The 23,500-nt window shown below is 56.5% G+C and overlaps 2 protein-coding genes across 2 annotated transcripts in view; one reads left to right on the top strand and one right to left on the bottom strand.

Moving 5' to 3' along the window:
- GASK1A (golgi associated kinase 1A) overlaps positions 1-8,208 on the bottom strand; it is a 31,194-nt gene extending 22,986 nt beyond the window's left edge. Inside the window, exon 1 of the mRNA XM_037030606.1 lies at positions 7,867-8,208. Within this exon, the coding sequence (XP_036886501.1) occupies positions 7,867-7,908 (42 nt within the window). The 5' untranslated portion in view covers positions 7,909-8,208. The remainder of the gene's footprint in view (positions 1-7,866) is intronic.
- A 10,954-nt stretch (positions 8,209-19,162) lies between these two features.
- On the top strand, positions 19,163-21,000 carry CYP8B1 (cytochrome P450 family 8 subfamily B member 1). The gene has a single exon (XM_037030627.1). It carries the CDS (start codon positions 19,262-19,264, stop codon positions 20,765-20,767), a length of 1,506 nt encoding a protein of 501 aa, XP_036886522.1. The 5' UTR covers positions 19,163-19,261; the 3' UTR covers positions 20,768-21,000.
- Positions 21,001-23,500: the final 2,500 nt, after the last annotated feature.

Genomic DNA, 23,500 nt, shown 5'->3' with positions numbered 1-23,500 from the left:
TATGTCTCCCACTTGAACTTGATTGCGTCTTTCTCTAACTCACTGTTACAGGGGCGGATCCATGGGCTCACCTGAAGGCGGTCCATTCACAGCACAGGTCCCCCCATCCAGAGCCCCTTCTCATGGAAGCTAGGGTCCAAGGCTACCCCCAACTCGCACTGCCCCTGCAGCTCCCTGCAGGGTCCTTCTAACTGTCCTGGACAGGTGCCCAGGCCTTGCTGCACCTCCAGCCCCGTCTGTTGCCCTGGGGACAAGGTCATCACCGCTCCCATTGAGTGAGTATATTACTGCCCGCGGTGGCTATTGCACCAAGTGATGTATGCTCATCACAGCATCCTACACACCAGCCCACAAGGGGGCAGTGCTGTCTTCATGGGGAATCGGGCTAAGAGGTGAAAGTTCTCCAACTCGGCCAAGGTGCTGAGCAGAGTTCTATTTCTCTTCTGATTGCCCTCGCGCTCCGAAGTCCTCATGCCATAAAGGTGCACCAAGCGCAGAGCTGTGGCAGTCTCGGGTGATGCCTGCCACGCTGGGCCCCTGCCAGGGAGATGAGTGTGAACCAGGAGCTGCAGCCCCTCCCCACTGCCAGCAGGGGGGGCACTGCCCAGTCAGCCATCCACATCGCACCCCCTCCCCAAAGGGATTTTAACTAGAGTTGCAGGAGAAAACATGTCCGGAATGAAGGAGATACAATAGCACCTTTGTTATTGCAGGGGGCTCTCTAGGGCTCTGGGAAAAGTGCAGGGTCGCTGGGGGTGGCTGGACTCAGCCAGCCGACTCCAACCAGGACCTGCAGACCATGGCTGGGGTGTGGGCAACCAGCAGGGAAGGCCCGTGCTGTCTAGGAGGCCACCCACTGCCCACAGCCAGGTCCCAAGCTGGGGTCCAGGTCCCCCAGGAGCTGCACACTGAGCTTCTGTGTGGACCGACAACAGAGCCACTCAGTCCAGGAGAAAGAGGCCTGTGTGGCCAGCACACCCCCTCCCAGTGCGGGGACGGACGTCCACACAGCCTGTTCACTGGCCATCCCAGCCTCCAGGCCAACCGACGGCTGCTGCCTCCGTCTCCACTGGACCCAGGCGTCCCACACAGTGCAACCCCAACCCCAACCCCCCCATCCCCCCAACCTCCGGCCGAGCACAGCTGGAGTCTGGCTCCGGCCCCTCCCCCAGCAAACACACCTGCCTCGGAGCAGGGTGCCGTGGCCCACCCCCTGCGGCTGCTCTGGGGGCCATCGATGTCCCCGAGGCTGGACTTCGTTCACCTCCTTTGGGAAAAAGGATGAAAGGCACTGTGGATCCTGCACTTTTTGAAATCGTGACCCTTCGATGTTACAGGTTTGACTATCTTGGGTCTTCCCTTCCCACTGAAACACGTCCCCAAGCATCTAGAAGTACTAAAGCCACTTTTTAAATCCTTGACAGAGTTTCTTGAGAATTCTCTGGTCCATGTACACCAGAAGCCACCTCATGGTGCTGGTGCACAACCAGTCCTGACAGAGGCCAGGCCTCGCGGTGCCCTGGACAAGCCTCGTTGGTCCTGCTGACAGTGCTCCCGGGCAGGAGCACAGGGCTGCCCCGGGCGGGGGGGGGGGACATGCCCACAGGTGGTGGCAGTCAGCCCTCACCGGCCAGGCCACTGGAAAGCGTCCCTGCTCTGCTGCGGTGGCGCCCTGCTGGGAACCCCAGTCCAGTGCAGCCCCAGGCCCCAGGGCACGTTCTCCCACTCCAGTCTGCTCCAGCCCAGTGCCCCCAGGTGGGAGGACCTCTGCGCTGGTCCTTCCTGTCTCAGCCTCAGTCTCCTCATCTCCCATCCACAGCTCTGACTCTGAGCAGTCTCTTTGTTCTTTACCTTCCTCTTTTCTAGCCCCATCCCCTCCGCTGTCTTTGACCAGCTTTTTGGCTGATGGTGTATCTGGAAAAATCCCTGCCCAACTTGGCTCCTAAACGTGGAACCACGAACCTGCTGCCCAAGCCAAGACAGAAGGATTTGAATTCTCCAGATGGTTCTGAAGAGGTTGTTGGCTCGTTGCAAGCAAACAACCTCAAAAGCCAAACAAAAACTGCCCGCAAGTAAACAGCGTGTGACACAGCCCCTTCCCACCGCCACTTAGCAGAAACCCAAGTGCATGGCAGTCAGGGAGACTGGGCCAGGTGAGACGGGACGGCAGCGGCCCGGCCCACCCTCCAGCGGGGGCGGCCAGCTGGGCCTGCGGCCAGGAGGACGGACCCGGTGTGGCTGCGCTGGCTGGCAGAGGGCACGGAGGACCGAAGGCAAGGTGGCGAAGTGGCATAATGACCGTCGTCATCTAGCATTGCCACTCGACCTGTCCTATCTTTATGATTATCAAGGCCACACCCAGTTCAGAGGATTAAGGGGGAAGTGTCAAAACTTCAGCATTGCTCTTAAGAATATAACATAATTATCTGCTTGCTAGAATTAAAATGAAATCATTTTTAAACAAGGTGCTTCTATATCATGATTACTTCTAAGTGTGACTGAAGCACGCATTGGATCGATAAGAGTGAAGATGAGGAGGAGGGAGGCAGGCATGCAAGGAGAGGCCTGTGTACCCAGATGCCTGAACAAGAACCTGAAGTCACTCTTGACCTGCCCTCCGGCTCCCCATTGGAGGTTGCCAAGGGCTGGAGGTTCTCCTGCCCAGCTCTCCCTCCCCGCTGCCCCCTCTGCCAGCGGGGGGCCCACTCCTCTCCTCACCGCCACCACAACCATCTGCCAGGATCAAGATCACCCCCCACGCTCCCCCTCCACTCCGCTCCCTGCACCCCACCCCCCAACCGCTCTCCAAAATGCACACACAACCCCACCTCTCCAAATTCAAGGCCCTCCCTTGCCAGCTCTGTCTCCAGGAACCACACAAATTCCTGGCTGGGTGTGGGGACCACTCACGCCCCAGAGCCAGGCTCTACCTCCAGCCCCGTTTCTAGGAGGTTCCCCCAAACTCTCTTCCAGCCAACTTGGACAGCTCACTTTTGCCTCCAGGGCTTTGCACATGCTGTTCCTTCTGCTAAGCTGCCTTTCCCTCCTCTCGTTCTACGGTTTTTTAAAATGTATATACAATAAAAGTAACATTTTTAATGTACAGTTTTAGGAGGTTGAACACATGTATAGACTCACGTGACCACCCCCACAATCAGCACCCAACATGTCCGTCACCCCAGAAACTTCCCCTGTACAGCCCCCGGGGAGTCACAGCCTCTCCAGCCAACACCCCTAGCAACACTCGCCTGTCCTCCCTCCCTACAGTTCCAGCATCTCCAGAATGTCGTACAAACCATGGTATGGAACCTTCGGGACTGAGGTCTTCCCCTCAGCCCAGTGCCTTTGGGACTCACCCTCATGGCCACACAGATCAACGCCTTCCTCTTCACTGCCGAGCCCACGGCAGACATGACTCACTGCGTGCTTACCCAGTCTACAGCCGAGGAGCATCGGGGGTGTTGCCAGTTTGGGGAGATTGTAAATAAAGCTACAGTGAACAGCTGGATCCAGGTCCTTGTAGAGACATAAGTTGTCATTCTTCTCGGGGGAACACACGGGATTTCTGGGTCCATGGGGTGTGTGCGTTTGACTTCAGGAGACTGACAAACTGCTTCCCGGTGTGGCCGTGTGGCTGTGGGTTCCCACTGAGCTTCCGTCGTTCTGCGTCCTGGGCAGCCTTGACATTGTCAGGGAGGCTTGTTTTCTGGTTATTCTGGCCGATGCGTCATGGCTTCTCTTCTCTTCACTCGACAGAATCCAGGCTGCCCTTCGATGCTCCCGGCCCCTGCCCTGGAGCCCCCCGTGCCCCCTGCTGCTCAGGCTAGGAGCATCCGGCAGGGGGGGTCCCACCTCTTTGCACCCTCACCAGAGTGTTTGGCTCATAAGAAAGAAACATTTTTCTGTGCTTCCCTCTTCCCTGAACCTACTACCTGCCTGTCCCATGCGCACACCCGCACAAAGTGCACACGCAGGCACAGGCAAGCAGCCTCACTAGACCGCATATTCCCCAGGAGCAGCGTCTGTGTTACTGACTGTTGTACCTTCTGCCCTACCACATGGTAGCCCTAAAGCAAGCATTTTCTGAATGAATGAACAGATGAACGAACGAACGAACGAACGAACGAATGCCAAGGCAGCAGGGCGAGAGAGGGAACACTAACACACTCTTGCACAGCTTGTGAATTCCCCCTTTGTGGCCTTCTTAGGTGTGCCACTCAAGAATTCCAAAGCCACTGGCCCGGACCCTGCCCACGGGAGACACATGTCATTGGAACTAGTCGAGGCCTGGAGACCAGCACAAAGCCCCGCAGTTCCTCACCCTCCACCCCTCCCCTCCACTCTCACCTCCTTCACCCCCAAACTCGCCAGCCACTACGTCAAAGCACTTCGCATTCTGGAACCACCAGGCCAGGCCCTTGGGAATATGGCCAGACTCTGGCCACTTCCAGGGATATGAGTCTGTGTTTTGGGGGGGGTCACAGGGGCCCACACAGAGAAGGGCAGCCCGGGGCCACCCACAAACCACTGCTGCGTCCTCACAGTCAGGTCTGTGTGGACATGTCGGACAGCACAGGGGTTGCACCCCTGACGCCCCAGGTGCCGCAGACGGAAGTACTTCAGCAGTCACCTCCAAAATTGTCCAAAGAGAGGCAGCCCAGGCGGCTCGTGGCTCGGGGGCCTCGAGGAAGCCTGACACAGTCTGCTTCCGTGCCGGTACCTCGGCTGCAGAGAATGGGCTGGGCCTCCCTGGCCTCTGGTGAGGACGGTTGTCAAGGCACCTCTGAAGCCCGTTTCTCCTGCTGGCCCCTGAAAAGCTAAGGGACTCATTTCTCTGTGAGGCAACCCATCTTCCACCCCCACTTCCAACCCACTGTTTTTGGACCGACTCCTGCTTGCTGTGGTTGGGGCCAGTGGGTTGTTCAAAACCCTGTGCTCACAGCCAGCCCTCACTCACCTGGCGCAGGTAGGCAGCAGGAGCTGCGGGTGAGGGGCGTGACCACAACCCAGAGGGTGTCAGATTCCGGCAGGCAGGGCCAGCGGGAGACCTGGATTCCCAGTTCTGATTCCCAGTTCTGATTCGGAAACCGGTTTGGCTTCCTGAGGGGCTCACCCAGCCTTGCGCAGGCAGGCTGCCTTCCCACCCAGCAAGGATGCCCGGGAACAAAGACCGGGCAGCTGTCTCCCACAGACTGGGCATTTCCTGCCTGCTGGAGGGAGAGATTTAAAGGAGCAAGAAACTGCCTGCACGGGCCCACACTTAGAGAGGAGTCCCAGACGCACCTCTGGGCTGGTGCTGAAGGAGCGTGTGGTGACTTCCTTACAGTTTGCCTCAGGCCCTGACGAAAAGGAAACCTGCTTTGGTGGGAAACCCTCATCGCTATAGCACCTCCAGGGCTTCGAGTGTTTTCATCTCTGATTCCATTTGCTTCTCAGAACAACCCACTACTAATCCCCCATTTTACAGAGAAGGAGCCTGAGGTTCAGAGCACTCCAGGGCTTACTCAGAGCCGCAGGGCGGCCTCGTCTGGCACACGCCCCATTCTGATTTCAAACCCCTTGCCTATTCTCCACCCCTCCAGGCTGCCCCAAATGTCTCCAGGCTGCGAAGAGGCCCCTGTGTCTGTGACGGGACCCGTATGCTGGTGGTGGGAGGAGCAGAAGAGTTAGGAGACCAAGGCCCAGGCCAGCTCCTGATTGACTCAACTCCTTCACCCGGAGACTCCCCTCTGAGCTCACCTCCAGGGGTTTTGGCTCCTGGTTCTGTCGGGACAGCTGACCCATGCATGGGCTCTCCCGGGACCCCCGTTCCCCTCAGCACAGAGTGAAGACAGACGCCTCCTGCACTCTGGGCCCCCGAGGGTGCCTGGATGCAGCAGGACCTGAGATACAGCAATTTGTCCCCAAGAACTTGCCTGGTTCTCACTTAGCCGGGCCCTCAGACCCCCTGTGTCCAGGGACCGTTAGCAGCTGGCCAGGTGCCACTGAAAACAGCCCCGAAGTGGAACATCCACAGGCAGGGAGATGGCTATCAAAATCCTGGAATGGAGCGTTAAAAGTATGGTCACGCAGTTTCTTTGCAGAGAGGTCGTCATGGAGACACAGTCTGATAAAAAGGCGAATAAAACCAATCAAGCTGAAAATCTGCACGTTCAGTATGATTTCAACTCTTTAAAGTACTCAAGAGTAGGAGGTCCGGCACAATGGTAACCATGGTTACCTGAAGACAGAAGCTGGCTGGATGGCTGTCAATTACTTACCCCCCAAGAATCAGAAAGAAAACTTTTTAAAAATTTGGCAGTAAGAGTCTTAACTTCATCCACTATTTTTCAGCCAAGCTCAGAGGTTCAGCACACATCAAGCCTCCCGCCATTACCTAAGAAGAGCAAGGCAGGTTCCGTCTCAGCTCCAGAAACCCGCTCCCCAGTCTGGCAGAGGCCAGCACCCCGTCAGGACGATCGGAGACGCCCTCAGGTCCTGCAGCGCTGGGGTTACTTTGTGGAAAGACATTCAAGGATTCCAGACTATCGGCTTTGTATTTCTGACTCGGGCTTTCCCTCCTTAGGCACCTTGGATCCACGATTCGGCCTCGGTAAGGAATCACTGTGTGAAAGCTTCCCTCTTCAGAGAAGCTGGCCGCGTTTTTTCACAGCCCAGTTCTGATGAGTTTAAAGAGGTTTCTCTGTGGGAGGGCCCCCCAAGAGGCGCGTGTGCCATTTCCCTGGTGAATTTCACCAAACCCTTCCCTGTTAGGACCTGAGACAGAGAGAGGTGTTACGGCTGCTCTGCAGAGGCAGGGACCCTGGGGAAGGGCAGATTGGAGCCCCCCCCCACCTTTCCTGGTCCCTCAGCCTTCAGGGTCTGGGGTTCTCAGTCCTGGTGCATGCTTCGATCACCTGGGGAGCCTTAAAAACATCCTGTGTCTGCCCCCCCAGATACTTCTGGGGAGCAGTCAGAACCAGGGCTGAGAACCCCTTCTTTCTCCCACTCTCTAAGTTGTCCATGCTAAGAAGAGGCCACCACCAGGGCTGGGCTCCAACTTCAGCCTCAGTTACCCATCATCTACTTTTGGAGCCAAATGGAGCCTCCGTGACCGTCTGGTCCAGCCTCTCCTTTTACGGATGGGCAAACTGAAGTTCCTCCAGAGGATTCCTGGCCCCCAGCCTCGTCCTTGGCTGGTTCCAGCCAGTGCCTGCCTGTCTGGGTCACTTTCTCAAAGTGTCTATCTTTCCTGCTTCTTGGTGTCTGTGAGCTCAGTTGATGGAAGAGCTACTTTCACGAGGTCCCCAGCTTCCCGAATGACATGCGGATTGACCAGCACCCCCACACGGGCCCTGTGGTCCTGGGAGGTGGAGGGGGGCGGGGCACTGGGAGCTGAGCGTCCGCACCTTACTAGTGCCAATGTGGTTCTATGGTCATAAATGCAGATCATTGCTTTTTAGTATTCAAATGTGGCTCAGCTGTAGAAGACAATATAAAGTTCACATGCTTTTTCCAGTAAATAAAGTGACTTCCAGGTGCCTCACCCATCAGAGGCAGCCCTGAGTGCCCCTCAGAATCCTCTCCTCTCCTGCACTGTGGATTGGATCAAGTTCCGTGTGGAGCGGGGAGAGAGTTACAGTTCAGCCAGGGCGCGCGGGTCCGTAACAAAAGCCCCAAACCCCCATGCTCCCCGCCAGGGGAAGCAGCACCTCAAGCGGACCACCCCTGTCCTGGGCGCAGAAATGACAGCTGCCACCGCTCCCGTGGAAACTTGGGGAGCAACTCTGGCCCCAGAAGCCTTGAGGGCTCTGCGTGCTGCCCGTGGCCACCCAACTGGGCACCCACCCCACCCTTCCGCAGAGCTTCCCCTCCCGCAGCTCCTACCATGTCCCCCGAGGTGTGGCTGGACCGCTCCTCGGTGCTCATTCGGCTCACCAGCTCATCCTGCTGCACCCGGGCCGCCCAGCACGGGGGCTCGGCTCGCAGGGCTTCCTGGACTTGGGTTTCTCAGACCCAAGTCCACAGCTTCCCAGCAGCCAAGCTGCCCCACGACAACTCCTGGACAAGCGATGCACGCAGGATGTTCCCTGGGTGGAGTTACTAGAGGAGGTCTGGGCGAATGTGCTAGGGATCTGGGGGGTCTGCGGGAGTCCTCCCGCAGCCCGGAGCCACCGAGATCAGCTAGGGACATTTGCAGAGTTTGCAAAGTCCCTGCTGCTCCCGGCCCAGCCTTCCCACTTCCCCGAAAGCACGGAAGGGGGGAGCTCCTTTCACAATAAAAGCCCTGCCCAGGGCTCAGGCAGCTGCAGCTGCCTGAAGCAGGGTCTCAGGTGCTGGGAAGGAACCATCCTGCCGGCTGGGCGCTGATGAGCAGAGGCGAGAGGCCAGGGACGCCTGGGCATAGGGCCCGGATCCCGGCTCCAAGGTGTGTGGGTGTGCTGTGAGTCCACAATGTGGAAGGACCCGCTGAGAGTCGCCAAAACCGTTGCTCTCCCCTGCAAAGCCTCAGAAAGACAAGCTCTTCTTTGTGGCACCCCACAGCCCCTTTGGGGAGCCGGAGTATGTGGCTGATACCAACCCCTCCATTATGGGAAGCACAGACAGAGCCTGTGTGCCCTGAATCACCTCCGGGTGGGCTGTGCACAGTGCCCCAGGACAGAAGAGTCTGCATGCTCCTTGATGGAGAGAGGACAGGGCGTGGAGTCCACAGCCCTGGAGTTCATTGGGGGCTGGCACCTGGGTTAATAGCTTAGTTAGTGATGTTCATTAAGTGCCTGGACATGTTAGAGACCAGAGGTCTTCAGCTGGGCTCCCTGCAAGCACCTGGGACCAGGCTGAAGCATTGCCCTCCAAGATGAAAGCTAACTAATGAGAATCAGTGTTAGGTGTGCCCGTGACTCTGTGACAAACCATGTTTGCAACGATGACAATCTCTGTCTCGTCCTTTCCCGCTCCCTGTCCCCCTGCTCCCTCCCTCTCCATGTACTCATCCGGGGAACGTTGCCACACACCCTGCGTCCGGTACCGAATGTCCATCACAAGCATGACTACCACCATGTTGGCAGACACTCTGGCTGTCTCCTGAAACTGAACATCCACGTGCTCTCTGACCCAGCACAGCCGCTCCCCGACCTGCCCCCAGCAGAATCGCCTGCCGATGGGCACCGAAAGCCAGGTAAAGAACACACATTGCAGCATTATTCATGTGGTCTCAGACTGGAAACAACCCGAACATTCAGGAGGTGAGTGACGGCGTCAGCCAGAAGACACGTAGAAGGAGGTTCATAGTAACTTTATCCACACCCAAATGTCCACCAACCTGCAGTGTATTCAGTCGGTGGGACGGCGCTCCGCGATTTTAAAGGGCCTCTGCTAAATGCAACACCATGGAACATCTCACAGGCTAAATGCCATGCACAGTCATTTCCTTTGTATGCAGAGCAGACAGCACTCACCGGCAGCACACAATGGATGTGGTTCGCCCTTGGAGGAGGGTGAGGGGTGGGGAGCTGGGGAAGCCTCCCCGATCTGGGCAGCGGGCACAATCCTCTCACTGTTCGCCCCCACTGAGGACCAACTCGCTATTCTCAAGCTCGCTTTTCCTCACTTAGCAATAGACTGTGGCCATTTCCCTCTCAATAAAAGCAGCTCTCTTTCATCAATTTGAAGTTGCTGTCACCTTTTTCTGATTAAACGTACTCTTAGAAGTGGTCTCCCTAAGTTAATTGGAATGCTACAGGGATGGTCTCCCTAAGATGGTCTCCCAAGTGGTCTCCCTAAGTTAATTGGAATGCTCCCCAGGTGGGGCGCTGTCTTACAACTCGCCCAGAGAAAGAGAACCTGGGAACTGTGGAGAGCACCCCTGGGCTGTGTAGCCTCGGACAGATCCCACACCCACCCGGCCTCAGTTTCCTGGTCTATGAAATGGAAGTAACGCCTACCGCATGATGGGCGTTGGAAAGTTTCAGACGGTGAATGTCAGGAGCTTAACACCTTATGGGGGCTCATCAAAGGACAGCTCTTCTCCGCCACCCTGGCCACGGCCGTGCCCACAGAGCCCTCGATGAGGCTGTGGTGCCCCTACCCTGTTCCCGCACCCAGGCAGCGGCCTAGGACAGCAGGTCCCAGCCTTTCTGGCGTCAGGGACCTGTGCTGTGGAAGACCATTTTTTTTCATGCCCCTGGTGAAAGGGGCTATGTCTTGTGGATGATTCAAGCTCACCTCCTGCTGTGTGGCCCAGTCCCTAACTGGCTGGGACTGGTACCAGTCTGGAGCCTGGAGGTGGGGGACCCTTGGTCTAGAGGGTGAAGGAGGGGCAGCACCAATTCCACACGCCAGTCACTGATTCTCAAGGTCGGCAGTCACTGGTTTGCCTCTGAGGACAAATCCAGGGGTCTCGGGTGATGGGGCCCCTGAACAGCTTCGGCCATGGCAGACAGTAATCCCTCAGAAGGCAGGCCAAGGAGGGAATGCACTGAGCTTCAGGGCTGGCTGGCGGGACTGGATGCAGCCGGGTGGTCCCAGATCAGGGGTGCCAGAGGGGGATGTTTTAAACAATGAGGCCTTGAAGAGGTAAACAGCACCACCGTGTGGCCACACTCCACGGCGAAGCCGTTCTACGCTTTGATTCAGCCTTGGGTTAAAGTCACCAAGTGGTATTAATATATCCTTTCCTCTCCCAGGGCCACCCCTGTGTCTCAGAGACCCTGATCTAGCCGAAATGGAAAGACAGAGCTAACACACAACAAGCCACCAAAAGCAAAAGGCATCTACCAGGCATAGAATTTCTGAGGGCTGCAGATCCCAGCGTCCGACTAAGCCTGGGGGGAGAGGAGCTTTTGGGAAATAATTCACTGACTCTGACGAGGACACGTCGGAATTCCTTCCAGGTGGTCCAGTTTATAGCAGGAGAAGAACAAACCGGGATTCAGGGCAGCAGACCTGGTCAGAAGTCAAGAATCCTCTGTGGTTCGCTGGCAGAACCCGAGCTTGGAGCCTGTCACGCACGGAGGGGGAGCGGTAAGATGAATCTGCCTCATCATTTCACACCACAAGGAAGTGCCGTCTTCTCCTGCAACCCGTCCCGGGGCTGCTAGGAAGAGCGCACCGCAAACCGCCTGTGGCAGAGCCGGGCAGGCCGCCTCCTCCTTACCCTTTCGTTCTCCTTCTCGCAGGGTCTCCTTCACACTTCTTCTACAGCATCACTTTTTGCTGTAATTTGACAATTCCGTATAATGTCCTATCATTAGATTGTGCGCTCTGCTGGGACAAGGGCCATACATTACATTTTTGGATCCCTGACAACTAACACATAAGTAGAACACAAGTGTTTACTTTTAAATATTGCTCGACTGTAGCCCATCTGTTCACGCGGAGTGCAAGACCCCAGATCTACCGAATTGAATTAACCATGCCAATCCCAGGCGAAGCTGGAAGCTTGGGGGTTGGGTTGGCTCTTGGTTGGGGAGTTCGGGGTACACCGGGCACGCTGTGAGCCGGGTGACTCCATGCCAGGCCCCGCTGCACGAGGGGAACACCGTGTCCGGGCGGAGCCTTCTGATGCAGGGCAGGGTGATACGTACACAACAACAACAACCACCAAGTGGACAGCCTGCCCAGATACACAGAAGGCTGGCTCAGGGGGAGGGGCGGGGCCATGAGGGAAGGAGCAGAGGCGGAAGTTGGGGAAGGGCACGCAGGTGGGTGGGGAGACTGGGAACAGATGACCCGAAACTCGAGAGGCAGAGGAATATGAAGGACAGGAAATAAAGGAACAGGGAAGTTGTCAGCCCATCAGTTCCCCAAAATGTAAACGCGGATCACACACTGTAAGATGTCAAGAAGAAGCGGGAAAGACTAAGGTCTCGTACACCCCGCGCCTGAGAAAGAAGCGGGAAGGGTGGGCCTGCAAAGAGCTGCTCGGAGGCTGTGTCAGGAAATGGCGGTCTCCCGGTTTCCCTCCTTCCCAGCCGTCCATCCATTGCCATCTCTTTCCCCAAAGGGTCAACTGTGCGGCCGTCTATAGCAGCCGGAAGAAACGACCTCACACCCTCACCCAGCCATTTCCAGAGGCCCCTTCTTACTCCAGCGGTGGACACCGCTACGCACAACGATCCACTCCAACGGACTACTCTTTGGGCTCAGAAACGTCTCTTTGTAACTCCCGTCTGATGCCTCCCAGGAAACAAATCAACTCTGCACCTTCCAAATGACGACCTCCTGATGCTGCCGTTTGCTGCCGAAACCAAGGAACTATGTGTTCCCTGAGGATTCGCTTCTCCGAGACAAAAGCCAGCTGGAGAGTGGGAGACTGTGCTCCAGGGTCCGCTGCAGGTCAGGGAGTTCGGGTTTGGCCTAAGGAATAACTTAGCTATTATTGGCTTTCTGCCTGAAGCACCGATGGGACATTCCCTGGGGTGGCAGGGAGAGGAAGCACGGAGATCCTGCGAATGCAGAGCTCACTTGGTAGTCATCTCCTTCCATCCATCCCGCCCCTCTCCCCATTACGGAGTAGCCACGCCCTTTGGGTGGGAATGATCCCAGCCCCAGCTCCCAGTGTGGGCCCCTCATTGGTCTAAACTAAGCCAGTTGTCCCACCCCGTTCACCACCTGAGAGATCAATTCAGGGCCTAGTCTGTCAGCACGCAGCCTTTCCCTGGCCACAGTAACTGATTTAGAGCTGGGACGAGGCTTAAGATGATTCATGGGAGCGTCACTCGGGACTCTGGGCAGCGGCAGCTAAGGCCTGAAGGAGGCCTGTCTCAGTGCTCCCCTGGGTGTGGTTCACAATGACCAATCACCTCGCCCCCCCCCCCCACCCCGAGAGGAGCCAGACTGCAGGCAAAGCCGACACACAAAGACAGAGATGAGCAGAGATTGAAATTCCACTCAAACTACCTGCAGCCCCTCTCCCCGTGGCTTCCCAGTTACAGGAAGCAATAAATTCCTCTTTACTCTGTAAGCCAGTTGGAACTGGAAGCTTCTTACATGGAAAGACTGACAGCCAAAGCCAGGAACTGTGAGAATGGAGAAGCTGAGGGAAGAGTGCGAGTCTCACTGTGACCATGGAAGTGTCCCTGGGGGAAGAAGACGGGACGGGGCCAGTGAGAAGTCGGGAGCAGCAAAGCCCTGCGCGGGGCCTACAGGAGTGCCGGGGCTTTCCCCCCAGAAATCCCTGAGAAATAAGAACCTTTTGGTTCAGGGTTATCAAAACTTCTTCTTCCTTTGTGTAATCCTCACAAGAGGACATTTTCTCACTGCTTCTGGAGAAAGTGAGAAGAAGGGAAAGAGAGAAACATCTATGTGAGAGAGAAACGTCGACTGGTTGCCTGTGGTACCCTCCCGGACCGGGGATCTGTGCGTATGGTTCACCCTGACCAGGGAGCGAACCAGCAACCCAGGCGTGTGCCCTGACTGAGAATCGAACCCGCAACCTTTCAGTTATGGGACAACGGTCCAACCAACTGAGCCGCACCGACCAGGGCTATTGAAACGTCTTGATTTCTAACGCCAGAGATGGCCATGATGCTCCGAAGGGTGGTTATAACTTCTATCTGCTGGAGGTTATGAGCAGGCCAGGAAAGTAGAAAGGCCCCCTCAGATCAGAGTAAACAGAAAATTCAGGGGGTAAAGACGCAGCAGCCATGATAAGAGCTGCGGAGACGAGGAGAAAAGGTGAACGGAGACGGCACCCAGAGGAGCCAGGGTGAATAAAACGAGAAGGTGGGAAACCGTGGGGACGGAGGACAGAAGGCGGTCCCATGCGTGTCTGACATACCCATTAGACTGTAAAGATGGAGACAAGGGAACTGCTCAGATGACTGACACAGGTGTCCCCACTCACCTGGGGACGTGCCCCTCGGGCCCTCTCCATCCAGCGCCCCCTGAGGAGCGCTGCACCGGGTGCTTCTCCTCGCTGCAGCTGGGAAATCAGCCGGTTTGGGAAGTGGAATGCTGTTCGAGGGGAAGGAAATGGGACAGGCAGGTGAGTTGGGGGACACAGAGTAATCCCAGGGCTCCTCCCAGGCCAGTGTCTCCAGGAACAGAAGGGGAAAGAAGGGACATTACTGGGGAGAACAAGAGAAGGACCACCAGGGAAATGGGCAAGAGACCCAGGGCGGTGGGGTCAGAGGCTTCCAAAGGTCAGGAAGTAGACAGGACAGCAGATGCTCCATGAGTGTGAGTGAGCCAATGGGCGATTGCAGAACAATGGAGCTTTCTGGTTCTCGCCCTCTCTTCGAGCGCTCAAGTTCACATACGCAAGACCGGGCTGGTTTGGGGCCAGGACTTCCAAACTGATGGATGGGGAACTGAGGCCTCGGTGGGGCACCAGGAATCTGGTCTCTTCCCACTGTGCCCACAACACAGGGCTAGGGGGTGGGCAGCTCTCACCCCAAGGCAAGGAGGTCCTATGAGAGGCCGAATCAACACCAGGACTTCCTGCTTCCCAGGAACCACTGAGGTCGTGCCATGAAGAATCCAAGAGCCTGAAGTTGCTGCTCGGCCAAGGGCTCTCTGAGGATGAAGGAACCAGGAAACTCTGAAGGGCCTTACCCAGGGCAGCCACCGCCCCCTAATTCTCCAGCATCACGTCCCTGTACGGGGCCCCCTGAGTGGGACCAGGCAGGTCTATTCGTCCTCAGAGAAGGAGCCACCGAAACACTGCCCATCCTTAGGGCATGCGCTGCAGGGATTGGGGTGGGTAGGAGAGCTGGCAGCCGGAGGGGAGGCTGCCTCTGGGGATCCTCTCCGGGCGGTCTTCCCACGACCTCCCTTCTCCACCTCCCCTTGCAGCGTGCATGCTGACACAGAGCAGCACACACTCCACTTGACTAGTCCTGTCCACGTACCTGCCTGCCTTCACTGGGTTTTACATCCCCAGAGAACAGCCTACTTCCTCCATAGGTTCATCTTTGTGCCTCAGACGGCCGCCCAATGTCTAGCACCTCTGAGGGCCCAAATTCTCTACGGGCCAAGGAATAGTTGTTGAATAAAACAAACCAGTTTTTCAATTGAAGAAAATAAGGCCCGAAGAGAGGAAATGGCTTGCCCAGCATCACGCAGCACATCAGGAAGTTAAGCTTTTAAACAGAGTTGTGGAGACCACTCATACGAGAACAAGCAAACATGATTTATTCAGTTTATTACAGCAAGGGAGTCAGCCACAGTCACTCACTTGCATCTGGCCGAGTCTCCAAGTAGGACAGAGAAGCGGCAAAGGTTTATAGTAGGAAAAGGGGAAGGCTTCGGGTACACCCTGGCTGGAGAGTGTTGGCATGAGGGTTAGCTAGAGGCGAAACATCTCTTGCAATTGGCTAAAGGACCGCATGCATCAAATTCTGGCTTTGGAGGAGTGGGCTACGGGATTATTTTGGCTTCCTGGACGGGTTACTGAAGATTGAAGGTCAGATTTCTATTTTTCTATACAGTCTGGCCGTCATCTGTTGGTACATTTCATCCTTTCTAGTCACGCAATCATTCCCCTTCCCCTTTAGCCCACAATCGGAACACTGTTTGGGTTTCTGCCTGAATCAGAGCTTCCCAAAGAGCCACCCTGTGGTCTCACATAAACACTGGCTGCCTCTCACTTTGGCTTTTAGTGTTAGGTCAACACAGGTGTAGGTGATGCCGACTGGCAGCTGGTTGACCTTGGGCCAGACAGGCAAGAGCCCGGCTGCCATGACAAAGTTGCCTTCAATTTCTGCAAAAAGGAAGGATCCTTGAAGGCTAGGCAGTCGGAGGAACCGAAAGTAAGCCCATCCCTAAGTTAAGTGACACTATCACCCTATCTGTAGGCAGCATGAAACGATTCTCTCCTGCGTCTCTATGTATTTCAACGGTGCCACCATTGCATGGGCGGGGAGTACAGCACGCACAAGTGGCAGGCCTTGGGGGAGCAGCCGATGTCATCTAGAATTGGAACAAAGGGCCAACAAGAATGGGGCACAGACAGTGAGACTGGACCACAGAGCCCACAGAGAACCCCACTGTAGGAACCATGACAGGTCAACAGAACCCCCTCTCTGGTCAGTGCCCAGTTGCTCAGAGTCCTGGGCAGTACAAGATGAGAGCAGACGGGACCAGAGACTCGCTGGCGCCCTGTACAGAGAACTCAATCCACACCGCTGCCCACCATGGAATGTGCAAATGGGGCGATAAACAAGCACACAAAATGCTGAAGGACAATGAAACGAGGCTCCCGCGGGGCGTGGCATGTGAGAGCTCCCGGGAGTGTGAGCCATCACGCAGGTTGGCAACAGCGGTGGCGGCGGGAGGGAAGGAGGCGCCCCTGGCGCCAGTCTTCCCGCGGCCCCAGTCCGCTCCTTTACTGACCGCTCAGCAGATTCCCAGCGAGTCGGTGCAAATCCCCAGCACCGACCGGCAGAGGGCGCCTCGGCACTGAGGTTCGCCCGCTGCGCTGGCCCAGAGGTGCGGTCGCGCAGGGGTCGCCGCCCTTCCTGCTCTTGGGCCTGTGGCTGCCCTAGCGCGCCCACTTGGAGGCCACCTGCGAGGCCACCTGGCCTGTTGTTGATTCCTCCAAGGCCACCCTGTGGCGCATTTTCATGACCTCGCCCCCACCCTTCCACGGAGTCGGAGGAAGGGTGGAAGGCAGAGGCGTGCGGTGGCTTCTCCCTGCTCTCTGTGGATCAGTGGCCACGGTCCCCACGGGAGAGTTGGGAGGGCTGGGACGGCAGCTGCGGGGGCCGATTTCCCTGGGGCAGGCCAGCCTCCGCCCGCAGAAGCCAGTAGTCACTGCCTGTCCATCCTGTGGCCCGTTAGGGGCTGGATCCAGATGCCTCGGTGGCCCCACGGGCTGGTGTGAGAGGGTTCTGTGCAGCGTGATGGGCCGAGCGCACATCCGCGCCAAGCCTACGGAGTCTGTACCCTGCTGGAGGCTCTTCCCTGCGCGGGGCAGCCACACTGGCCCGAGTGGGTGCACATCCTGTACCTCAATGCCGCCCTGCCACATGCTTTGAGCCGCCCACCTACCTCTAGGGGCACCACCACCACACACAGCTCCCATCGACCTGGCCTGGCATTGGTCACGCGTGTTCATGACAGAGTCTTTCCTGTAAGTCAACCAGGCAGCTGCTCCACTTGCTGCCTGCTGAGCAGCCGGGCACCAAGGAATACACACAGGTCACACACGGTAACCATGCTATTCACTCAGCTTTTATTAAATGCAGGTTCATTCAAAGTAGAACATCAACACACACTAATATCCTACTCACACTCTCACAATCTAAGAGAAATATAACATATGCACACAGCAATCAATGGGGCATGATGAACCTGAGTCCCAGAATCTTAGTCTGCAGGCCTGGGAGACACCGCGGTGGGCAAGGGAATTGTCGGCGTCTTGCAAGAAAAAGTCTCCGGAGCCAGGTGGGCAGCAGGGCAGGCAAAGTCCTCGGTCCAGCTGGCCAGAGCCTCCAGCGGTCGATGCCAAGGGCGATCAGTGTGGCGTGGAGCAGCCCTCCGGGGTGTGGAGCTCGGCTGTCTCGGCAGTGGTCTGGCCCTGCCTCAGTTGTACCTTGGGAGCGGTGGACTCCACCCTTCTGGGTCTCTTGATAAGTGTCTTCGCTCCCCTGATGCCAAGCTGGGAATCCTCCCAGGAGCCTATCTACAGGTGGTCCCCCTCTGTGGATATGGCTGTTCTGGTCACATGTGCAGACATCTCAGGTGTGTCTCCTCGTCAGATGTGTCTGCTCTGACTTGGGTAGCTTCCCTCTTGAACCAAAGTGTCATGGCTGACTGGCAGCCATCTTGGTTGACCTGAACGACTCCACTTTGTTCTAGACACTTCACACCGTCTCAGTGGGACCAATGCCAGTTTATTGGTCCTGCCCTCCATGGCATCCTCCAGGCCCTTACTTAATGGATCAACGGAGTCTTCCCGACTCCCCACCCTCTTCCCACTCTGCTCTTCTCCTTTGTAGCACTTCACACGATTGGAATGACACATTTCTCTGGGCAGTGATTTAATACCTCTTCCCCCTCCTTAGGCCATAACTCTAAGGAGGCAGAGACTGTGTCTATCTCATTCAGGATTGTAGCAAAAATTCTGGCAGTAGGTGGCAAGTGAGTGTCTGTTTGGTGGATAGATGGGGCTGTTCCGAGGAAGGGGGGAATGAATGAATGAGTGGGCGTGAGGAAATGAATGAGTAAAAGAGAGAATGACTGTAAGGTGGTGCTGCCACCCATCAAAAATTGGGGGACAAAGTTCAGCTCATTGGAGTTGGCCCAAAGATTCCTAGTGGATGCTAACGCTGGAGAAAGTTCATGGGGCTGAGTACTTGCTGTGCCCTAAGCAATCAGAGAAGACTTCACGGAGGTAGTGTGACTATTTCCAGCTCCTGTGGAAGGGAGCTGCAAAAGGCAAAGGAGACTCACTCAAGAGGGCATGTGGCATCCTCTGGTTATTTGAGGAGACAGAGTCCCTGTTTGCAGGTCACTGAGAAAGTTAGAGTCACTTGGGGGGTGACCAGAAGTGGCTGAGTTGAGTCTGAACTTCACCTATTGCAGCAATGGGTGAGGCTGCTAGACTAAACCGTCAGAGTCAATGGCACAGATTTTTCCTTGGGACCTGACCTGACGTGTCACAGAGGCCCTGAGTAAATAGCCAACTCACCTCACCCAGGCCAGGGCAGCTGTCAAAGTCCCCAGTTCACGGGAACCCTATTGTGAAATAAAGCCATCCGTTTGAGGTCTCTGTTATCGCCAGCGTTTCCTAGTTTCAATATCTCCAGCCTGTACTGGTTAGAGAAGTGTGCAAGCCACTTGGGCCTGCGGGCCAGAGGCCAGAGGCTCAGAGACTGAAGTCATAGGAAACAAGGGTGGATATGAAACTGAGTGCTTGGTGCATTTCTGATAAATCAGATAGCAAATTAGCAAATCATTACTTTATTTAGTGCACATGAATAAATAAAGTTGTGGGTGGTGAGCAAGCAAGGGGGTGGGAGTGAGAAGGAAGGCTTTGTGGAGAAGATGCTGGAACTGAGTCTGAAGAGGCCAGAGCATTGTCTGAAGCTGGCAAGGAGGCTGTGGCCATAAGCCAGAGGCTGTCTCCTGCTCCCAGTGGTCTCCCACATGAGCAGCAGGCTCTAGCAAGCGCTCATTCCACCCCCACTTGCTGTTTTGCCAGGGTTATTTATCATAACTTGCAGACATGGGCAAGGTCCAGGTGGACAGACAGACCTTCCCACAGTCAAGGCCTCCCAGCCGCTGGCCAGCACCCAGAGAGCAGCGTGTCCAGATCTTAACCGGGGAGAGCACAGCCATGGTGCTCTGTGGTCTGGTGCTGGGAGCCCTGCTGGTGGCCGTGGTGGGATGCCTGTGCTTGCGGGGGCTGCTCCGGCAGCGCAGGCCCAAGGAGCCCCCTCTGGATAAAGGCTCTGTGCCTTGGCTGGGCCATGCCATGGCTTTCCGGAAGAATATGCTGGAATTCCTGAAGCACATGAGGGCCAAGCATGGAGACGTGTTCACGGTGCAGCTCGGGGGCCAGTACTTCACCTTTCTCATGGACCCCCTCTCCTTCGGCCCCATCCTCAGGGATGTGAAGAGGAAGCTAGACTTTGTGGAGTATGCTGAAAAACTGGTGCTAAAGGTATTTGGGTACCAGTCGGGGCCGGGAGACCACCAGATGATACACTCAGCCAGCACCAAGCACCTCATGGGCGGCGGCTTGGAGGAGCTCAACAAAACCATGCGGGACTGCCTGTCCTTGGTCATACTGGGGCCCACGGGCCAGCGTCCGGATGCCAGGAGCTGGCAAGAGGATGGCCTCTTTCACTTCTGCTACAAGGCCTTGTTCCAGGCTGGCTACCTGAGCCTGTTTGGCTACACAAAAGACACGGAGCAGGACCTACTGCAGGCGGAGGAGTTGTTTGTGCAGTTCCGCAAGTACGACTGCCTGTTCCCCAGGTTCGTTTACTCCTTGCTGGGGCCCCGGGAGTGGCTAGAAGTGGGCCGGCTCCAGCGTCTCTTCCACAAGACCTTCTCTGTGAAACGCAGCCTGGAGAAGGAGGGCATCAGCGACTGGATAGCCTGCATGCTTCAGTTTCTGAGGGAGCAGGGAGTAGCCCAGGCCATGCAGGACAAGTTCAACTTCATGATGCTCTGGGCCTCCCAGGGGAACACAGGGCCCACCTCGTTCTGGGCCCTCTTGTTCCTGCTGAAGCACCCAGAAGCCATGCAGGCGTTGAGAGAGGAGGCGGCCCGGGTCCTGGGGGAGGCCAGGCTGGAGGCCGGGCAGCCCTTCAACTTGGAGGTCAGTGCCCTGCAGCACACCCCGGTGCTGGACAGCGTGATGGAGGAGACGCTACGCCTGCGGGCAGCACCCACCCTCCTCAGGGTGGTGAATGGCGACCACACCCTGAAGATGGCCAGCGGGGAGGAGTACCAGCTCCGCGGCGGGGACATCGTGGCTCTCTTCCCTTACCTCTCAGTGCACGTGGACCCTGACATCCACCCCCAGCCCACTGCCTTCAAGTATGACCGCTTCCTGAACCCTGATGGCAGCCGAAAGGTGGACTTCTACAAGGCAGGCAGAAAGATCCACCACTACACCATGCCGTGGGGCTCGGGCGTCTCCATGTGCCCCGGGAGGTTCTTGGCTCTGAGCGAGATGAAGCTCTTCGTCCTGCTCATGATCACGCACTTCCACCTGGAGCTGGTGGACCCTGGCACGCCCATACCGCCCGTGGACCCCCAGCGCTGGGGCTTTGGCACCACGCAGCCCAGCCACGATGTGCGCTTCCGGTACCGCCTGCGGTCTCCTGAGTGAGCGCGGCCAAGGGGGCCGCAAGCCTGGCCAGGGGGTGCCCTTGGGGTCTCCACCTCTTCTCACCCCTCTGAGGCCCCAGACCCCCCACCAGCTATGGCTCCCTGTGGCTCTGTGGCGCCCTCTACCTCTGTCCCGGTACCTCTGTCCTCCTTGCTCTCTGGCCTCCTTCCAGACACCTCACAGGCTACTCGTTGTCTCTTTAAAACTCCATCTCTCACAGTGGGTTTGGCAGAATCCCCCTTCCATAGGAAATCCATGGGAAGGGGAACCGTGTGCCGGGAGCTCCGTTTGGAGGATAACGCCAGCCTCGACCACTCCTGTGACACAGAGGCTGGTCCCCATGAGCGGCACAGCAGCTCCCAGCTACGAGTCCCCACTGCCCCCCACTTAATTTTTCTCAATTCCATTCCATGTCTTCTGAAAGTCATATTCTACAAATAGACTTGCTCAATAGCAATATAAGGCAAGCCACATGGGTAATTTTTAATTCATTTCCTAGTTGATACATTTTTTTCAAAGTGAAAGAAACAAGTAAAATTCATTTTTATAATATATCTTACTTACCCCCACATAGCTACAATATTAGTGTTTCAACATGTCATCAATATAAAAAATAGTTTTAGCCCTGGCTGGTGTAGCTCAGTGGATTAAGCGCAGGCCTGCGAACCAGAGGATCGCGGTTCGATTCCCAGTCAGGGCACATGCCTGGGTTGCATGCGGGTTCCCTGCAGGCCAACTCCCAGCAGGGGACACACGAAAGGCAACCATACATTGACGTTTCCCTCCCTCTCTCCTTCCCCTCTAAAGATAAATAAATAAATAAAATCTTAAAAAAATAGTTTTACATTTCTTTTTTAGAATTGCCTTCAAAATCTGTTATGCACTTTAAAAAATTTTGAATTTATTAGAGTGACATTGGTTAATACAATTATATAGGTTTCAGGTGTACGGTTCTACAATACATCATCTGTGTGTTCCAAACTCTGGCATGTCCTTTTTGCCCCTGAGGCACACCTCAGTTCCGGCCAGCCATGTGCAAAGCATGCAAGAGCCGCCTGCAGCCAGCGGCTGCTGTGGGAACAGCCGGTCTACGGAAAGGCTGCCTTCCACGCGGGCGTCGTTCCCTCCTCAGGCCCTGAGTTCACCCTGCTGCCAGGCACCATTTTCCAAAAGCACCTCCAACTGGCACTATTTCATTTCCCAGCTTCCCATTCCCTTCACACACCCAACATTTAAGGTTTGCTACAGCAGGTCCCCAAATTTTCTGCGCAGTGCAATCCAACTTTTTTTCCAGCCTTTTCTGGTGGAAATGTCTGTAAAGCGTGTTGCTTGCTTTTCCTGCCAACCCGGTGCCGGCTACCCGCCCCCCCCCAAAGCCTTCTCAGATGTGGCCCATCCCATCCCCTGGCCTCCTGCTCCCGCGGCTCCCCTGGCACCTCCTGTGTCAGCGCATCTGTTAGGAGCCTTGCTCTCCATCCTGGTTTCCTCCTCCCGCCCCTTCCCCATGCTGGGGAGTCCATAGAACCTGGAATCTTGTTCTTTCATCTCCGACCCTCCAATTCCCCAGATGCAGATTAAATGATACAAAGCAGACTTCCAGTCTCGGCTAGTTTACTTTATGCCCTCAAATCATGTCCTTCCCCTCCCTGCCTGCCCTCAGCGTTCAGGCACTCGAACTAGAGACAATCCCTGTCACCAGGAGTGCTTACCAGGGCTGGGGGAGCATGAGAGGGGGTGGCTTTCCGAGCTCAGAGGGCTGATGGCAGGACCCTGGCCGGGGCTGGGGCTGTGGCAGCAGGTGCGGGGGTCCCTGCGGCATGGACCCCCTGCCAGCATCACCCAGTGGAGCTTCTCCCTGCTACCCCCTCCCACATCTCTGACCGGCCTCATCCCTTCTTTTGAGGTTACCTGTTCTGCACTGAGTTTTGCCAGGAAAACAGGCCTGGGCTGAGGACATCTGTCCAGGCCTCTGCTTGGAGCCTGATAGAGGTTTGACTGGTTAAGAGAAGACAGGATGTCCCATCCTGTTCCACAAAGGGCACAGGAGAGGGACAAGGGGCCTGCGAAGCTGGCGGTTGTCCACGTGGAGCTTCCCAGCCACCTGCTCACAGAGCCAGGCCCTGCGAGCAGCTGAGGGGCGGAGCAAAGTGGCGAGGCCTTCCCATACCTCCTCCACCCTGCCCAGACCTTGGTGCCGCATCCTATCCTTCCCCCTATGCCCAGAGGAATGCGGACCGGGAGTCTGGCCTGTGGACAGGCTGGTGGGGAAGGCCTGGCAGCCCAAGTCCACTGAGTAAGGGCCAGAAGGTCTCAATTGTGAGCAAACTTTGTGGAGCCTGTGATCAGTTTGAGGGTGAGCCTGGGACCCAGAGAAGCCTCAGCGGGTCAGGTGTGGGGTGAACACAGGTGTCCCACCCCACAGCCAAGGATGTTGCCCATGACAACAGGCCTCCCAGAGAGCAGGAGTGGGCACATGGAGGCCAGTTCCCACCGCTGGCACCCGTGGTTCCAGGGCCCCTGCATGGGGACGGCTGGAGACACCCTCTACAAGGGCTACTCTTCCTTTGCCCTCAGCAAGAAGACTGAGACCCGCAGGCATGCACCCCGTCACCTCCTGTCTTGACCCAACAGTTCTGTCCCCATTTCCTCATTTCTGAGCCAACTTTTTTGTCCCTCAGAGAAAAGCCCACCGTGTGTATTCCCTGAGGACAGCGGATAACTAAGCATGTCAGG

Source organism: Sturnira hondurensis, unplaced genomic scaffold (assembly GCF_014824575.4).
Source record: "Sturnira hondurensis isolate 20B ecotype Veracruz unplaced genomic scaffold, ASM1482457v3 Scaffold0020787, whole genome shotgun sequence".
In the NCBI taxonomy this organism is placed as follows: Eukaryota; Metazoa; Chordata; class Mammalia; order Chiroptera; family Phyllostomidae; genus Sturnira; species Sturnira hondurensis.
The sequence above is the reverse complement of the archived record's forward strand: the minus strand, read 5'-3'. Positions and strand labels throughout refer to the sequence as shown.

Bases quoted from the DNA above. Each gene is read 5' to 3' on its own strand.
- CYP8B1 (XM_037030627.1), top strand. From the start codon at position 19,262: ATGGTGCTCTGTGGTCTGGTGCTGGGAGCCCTGCTGGTGGCCGTGGTG.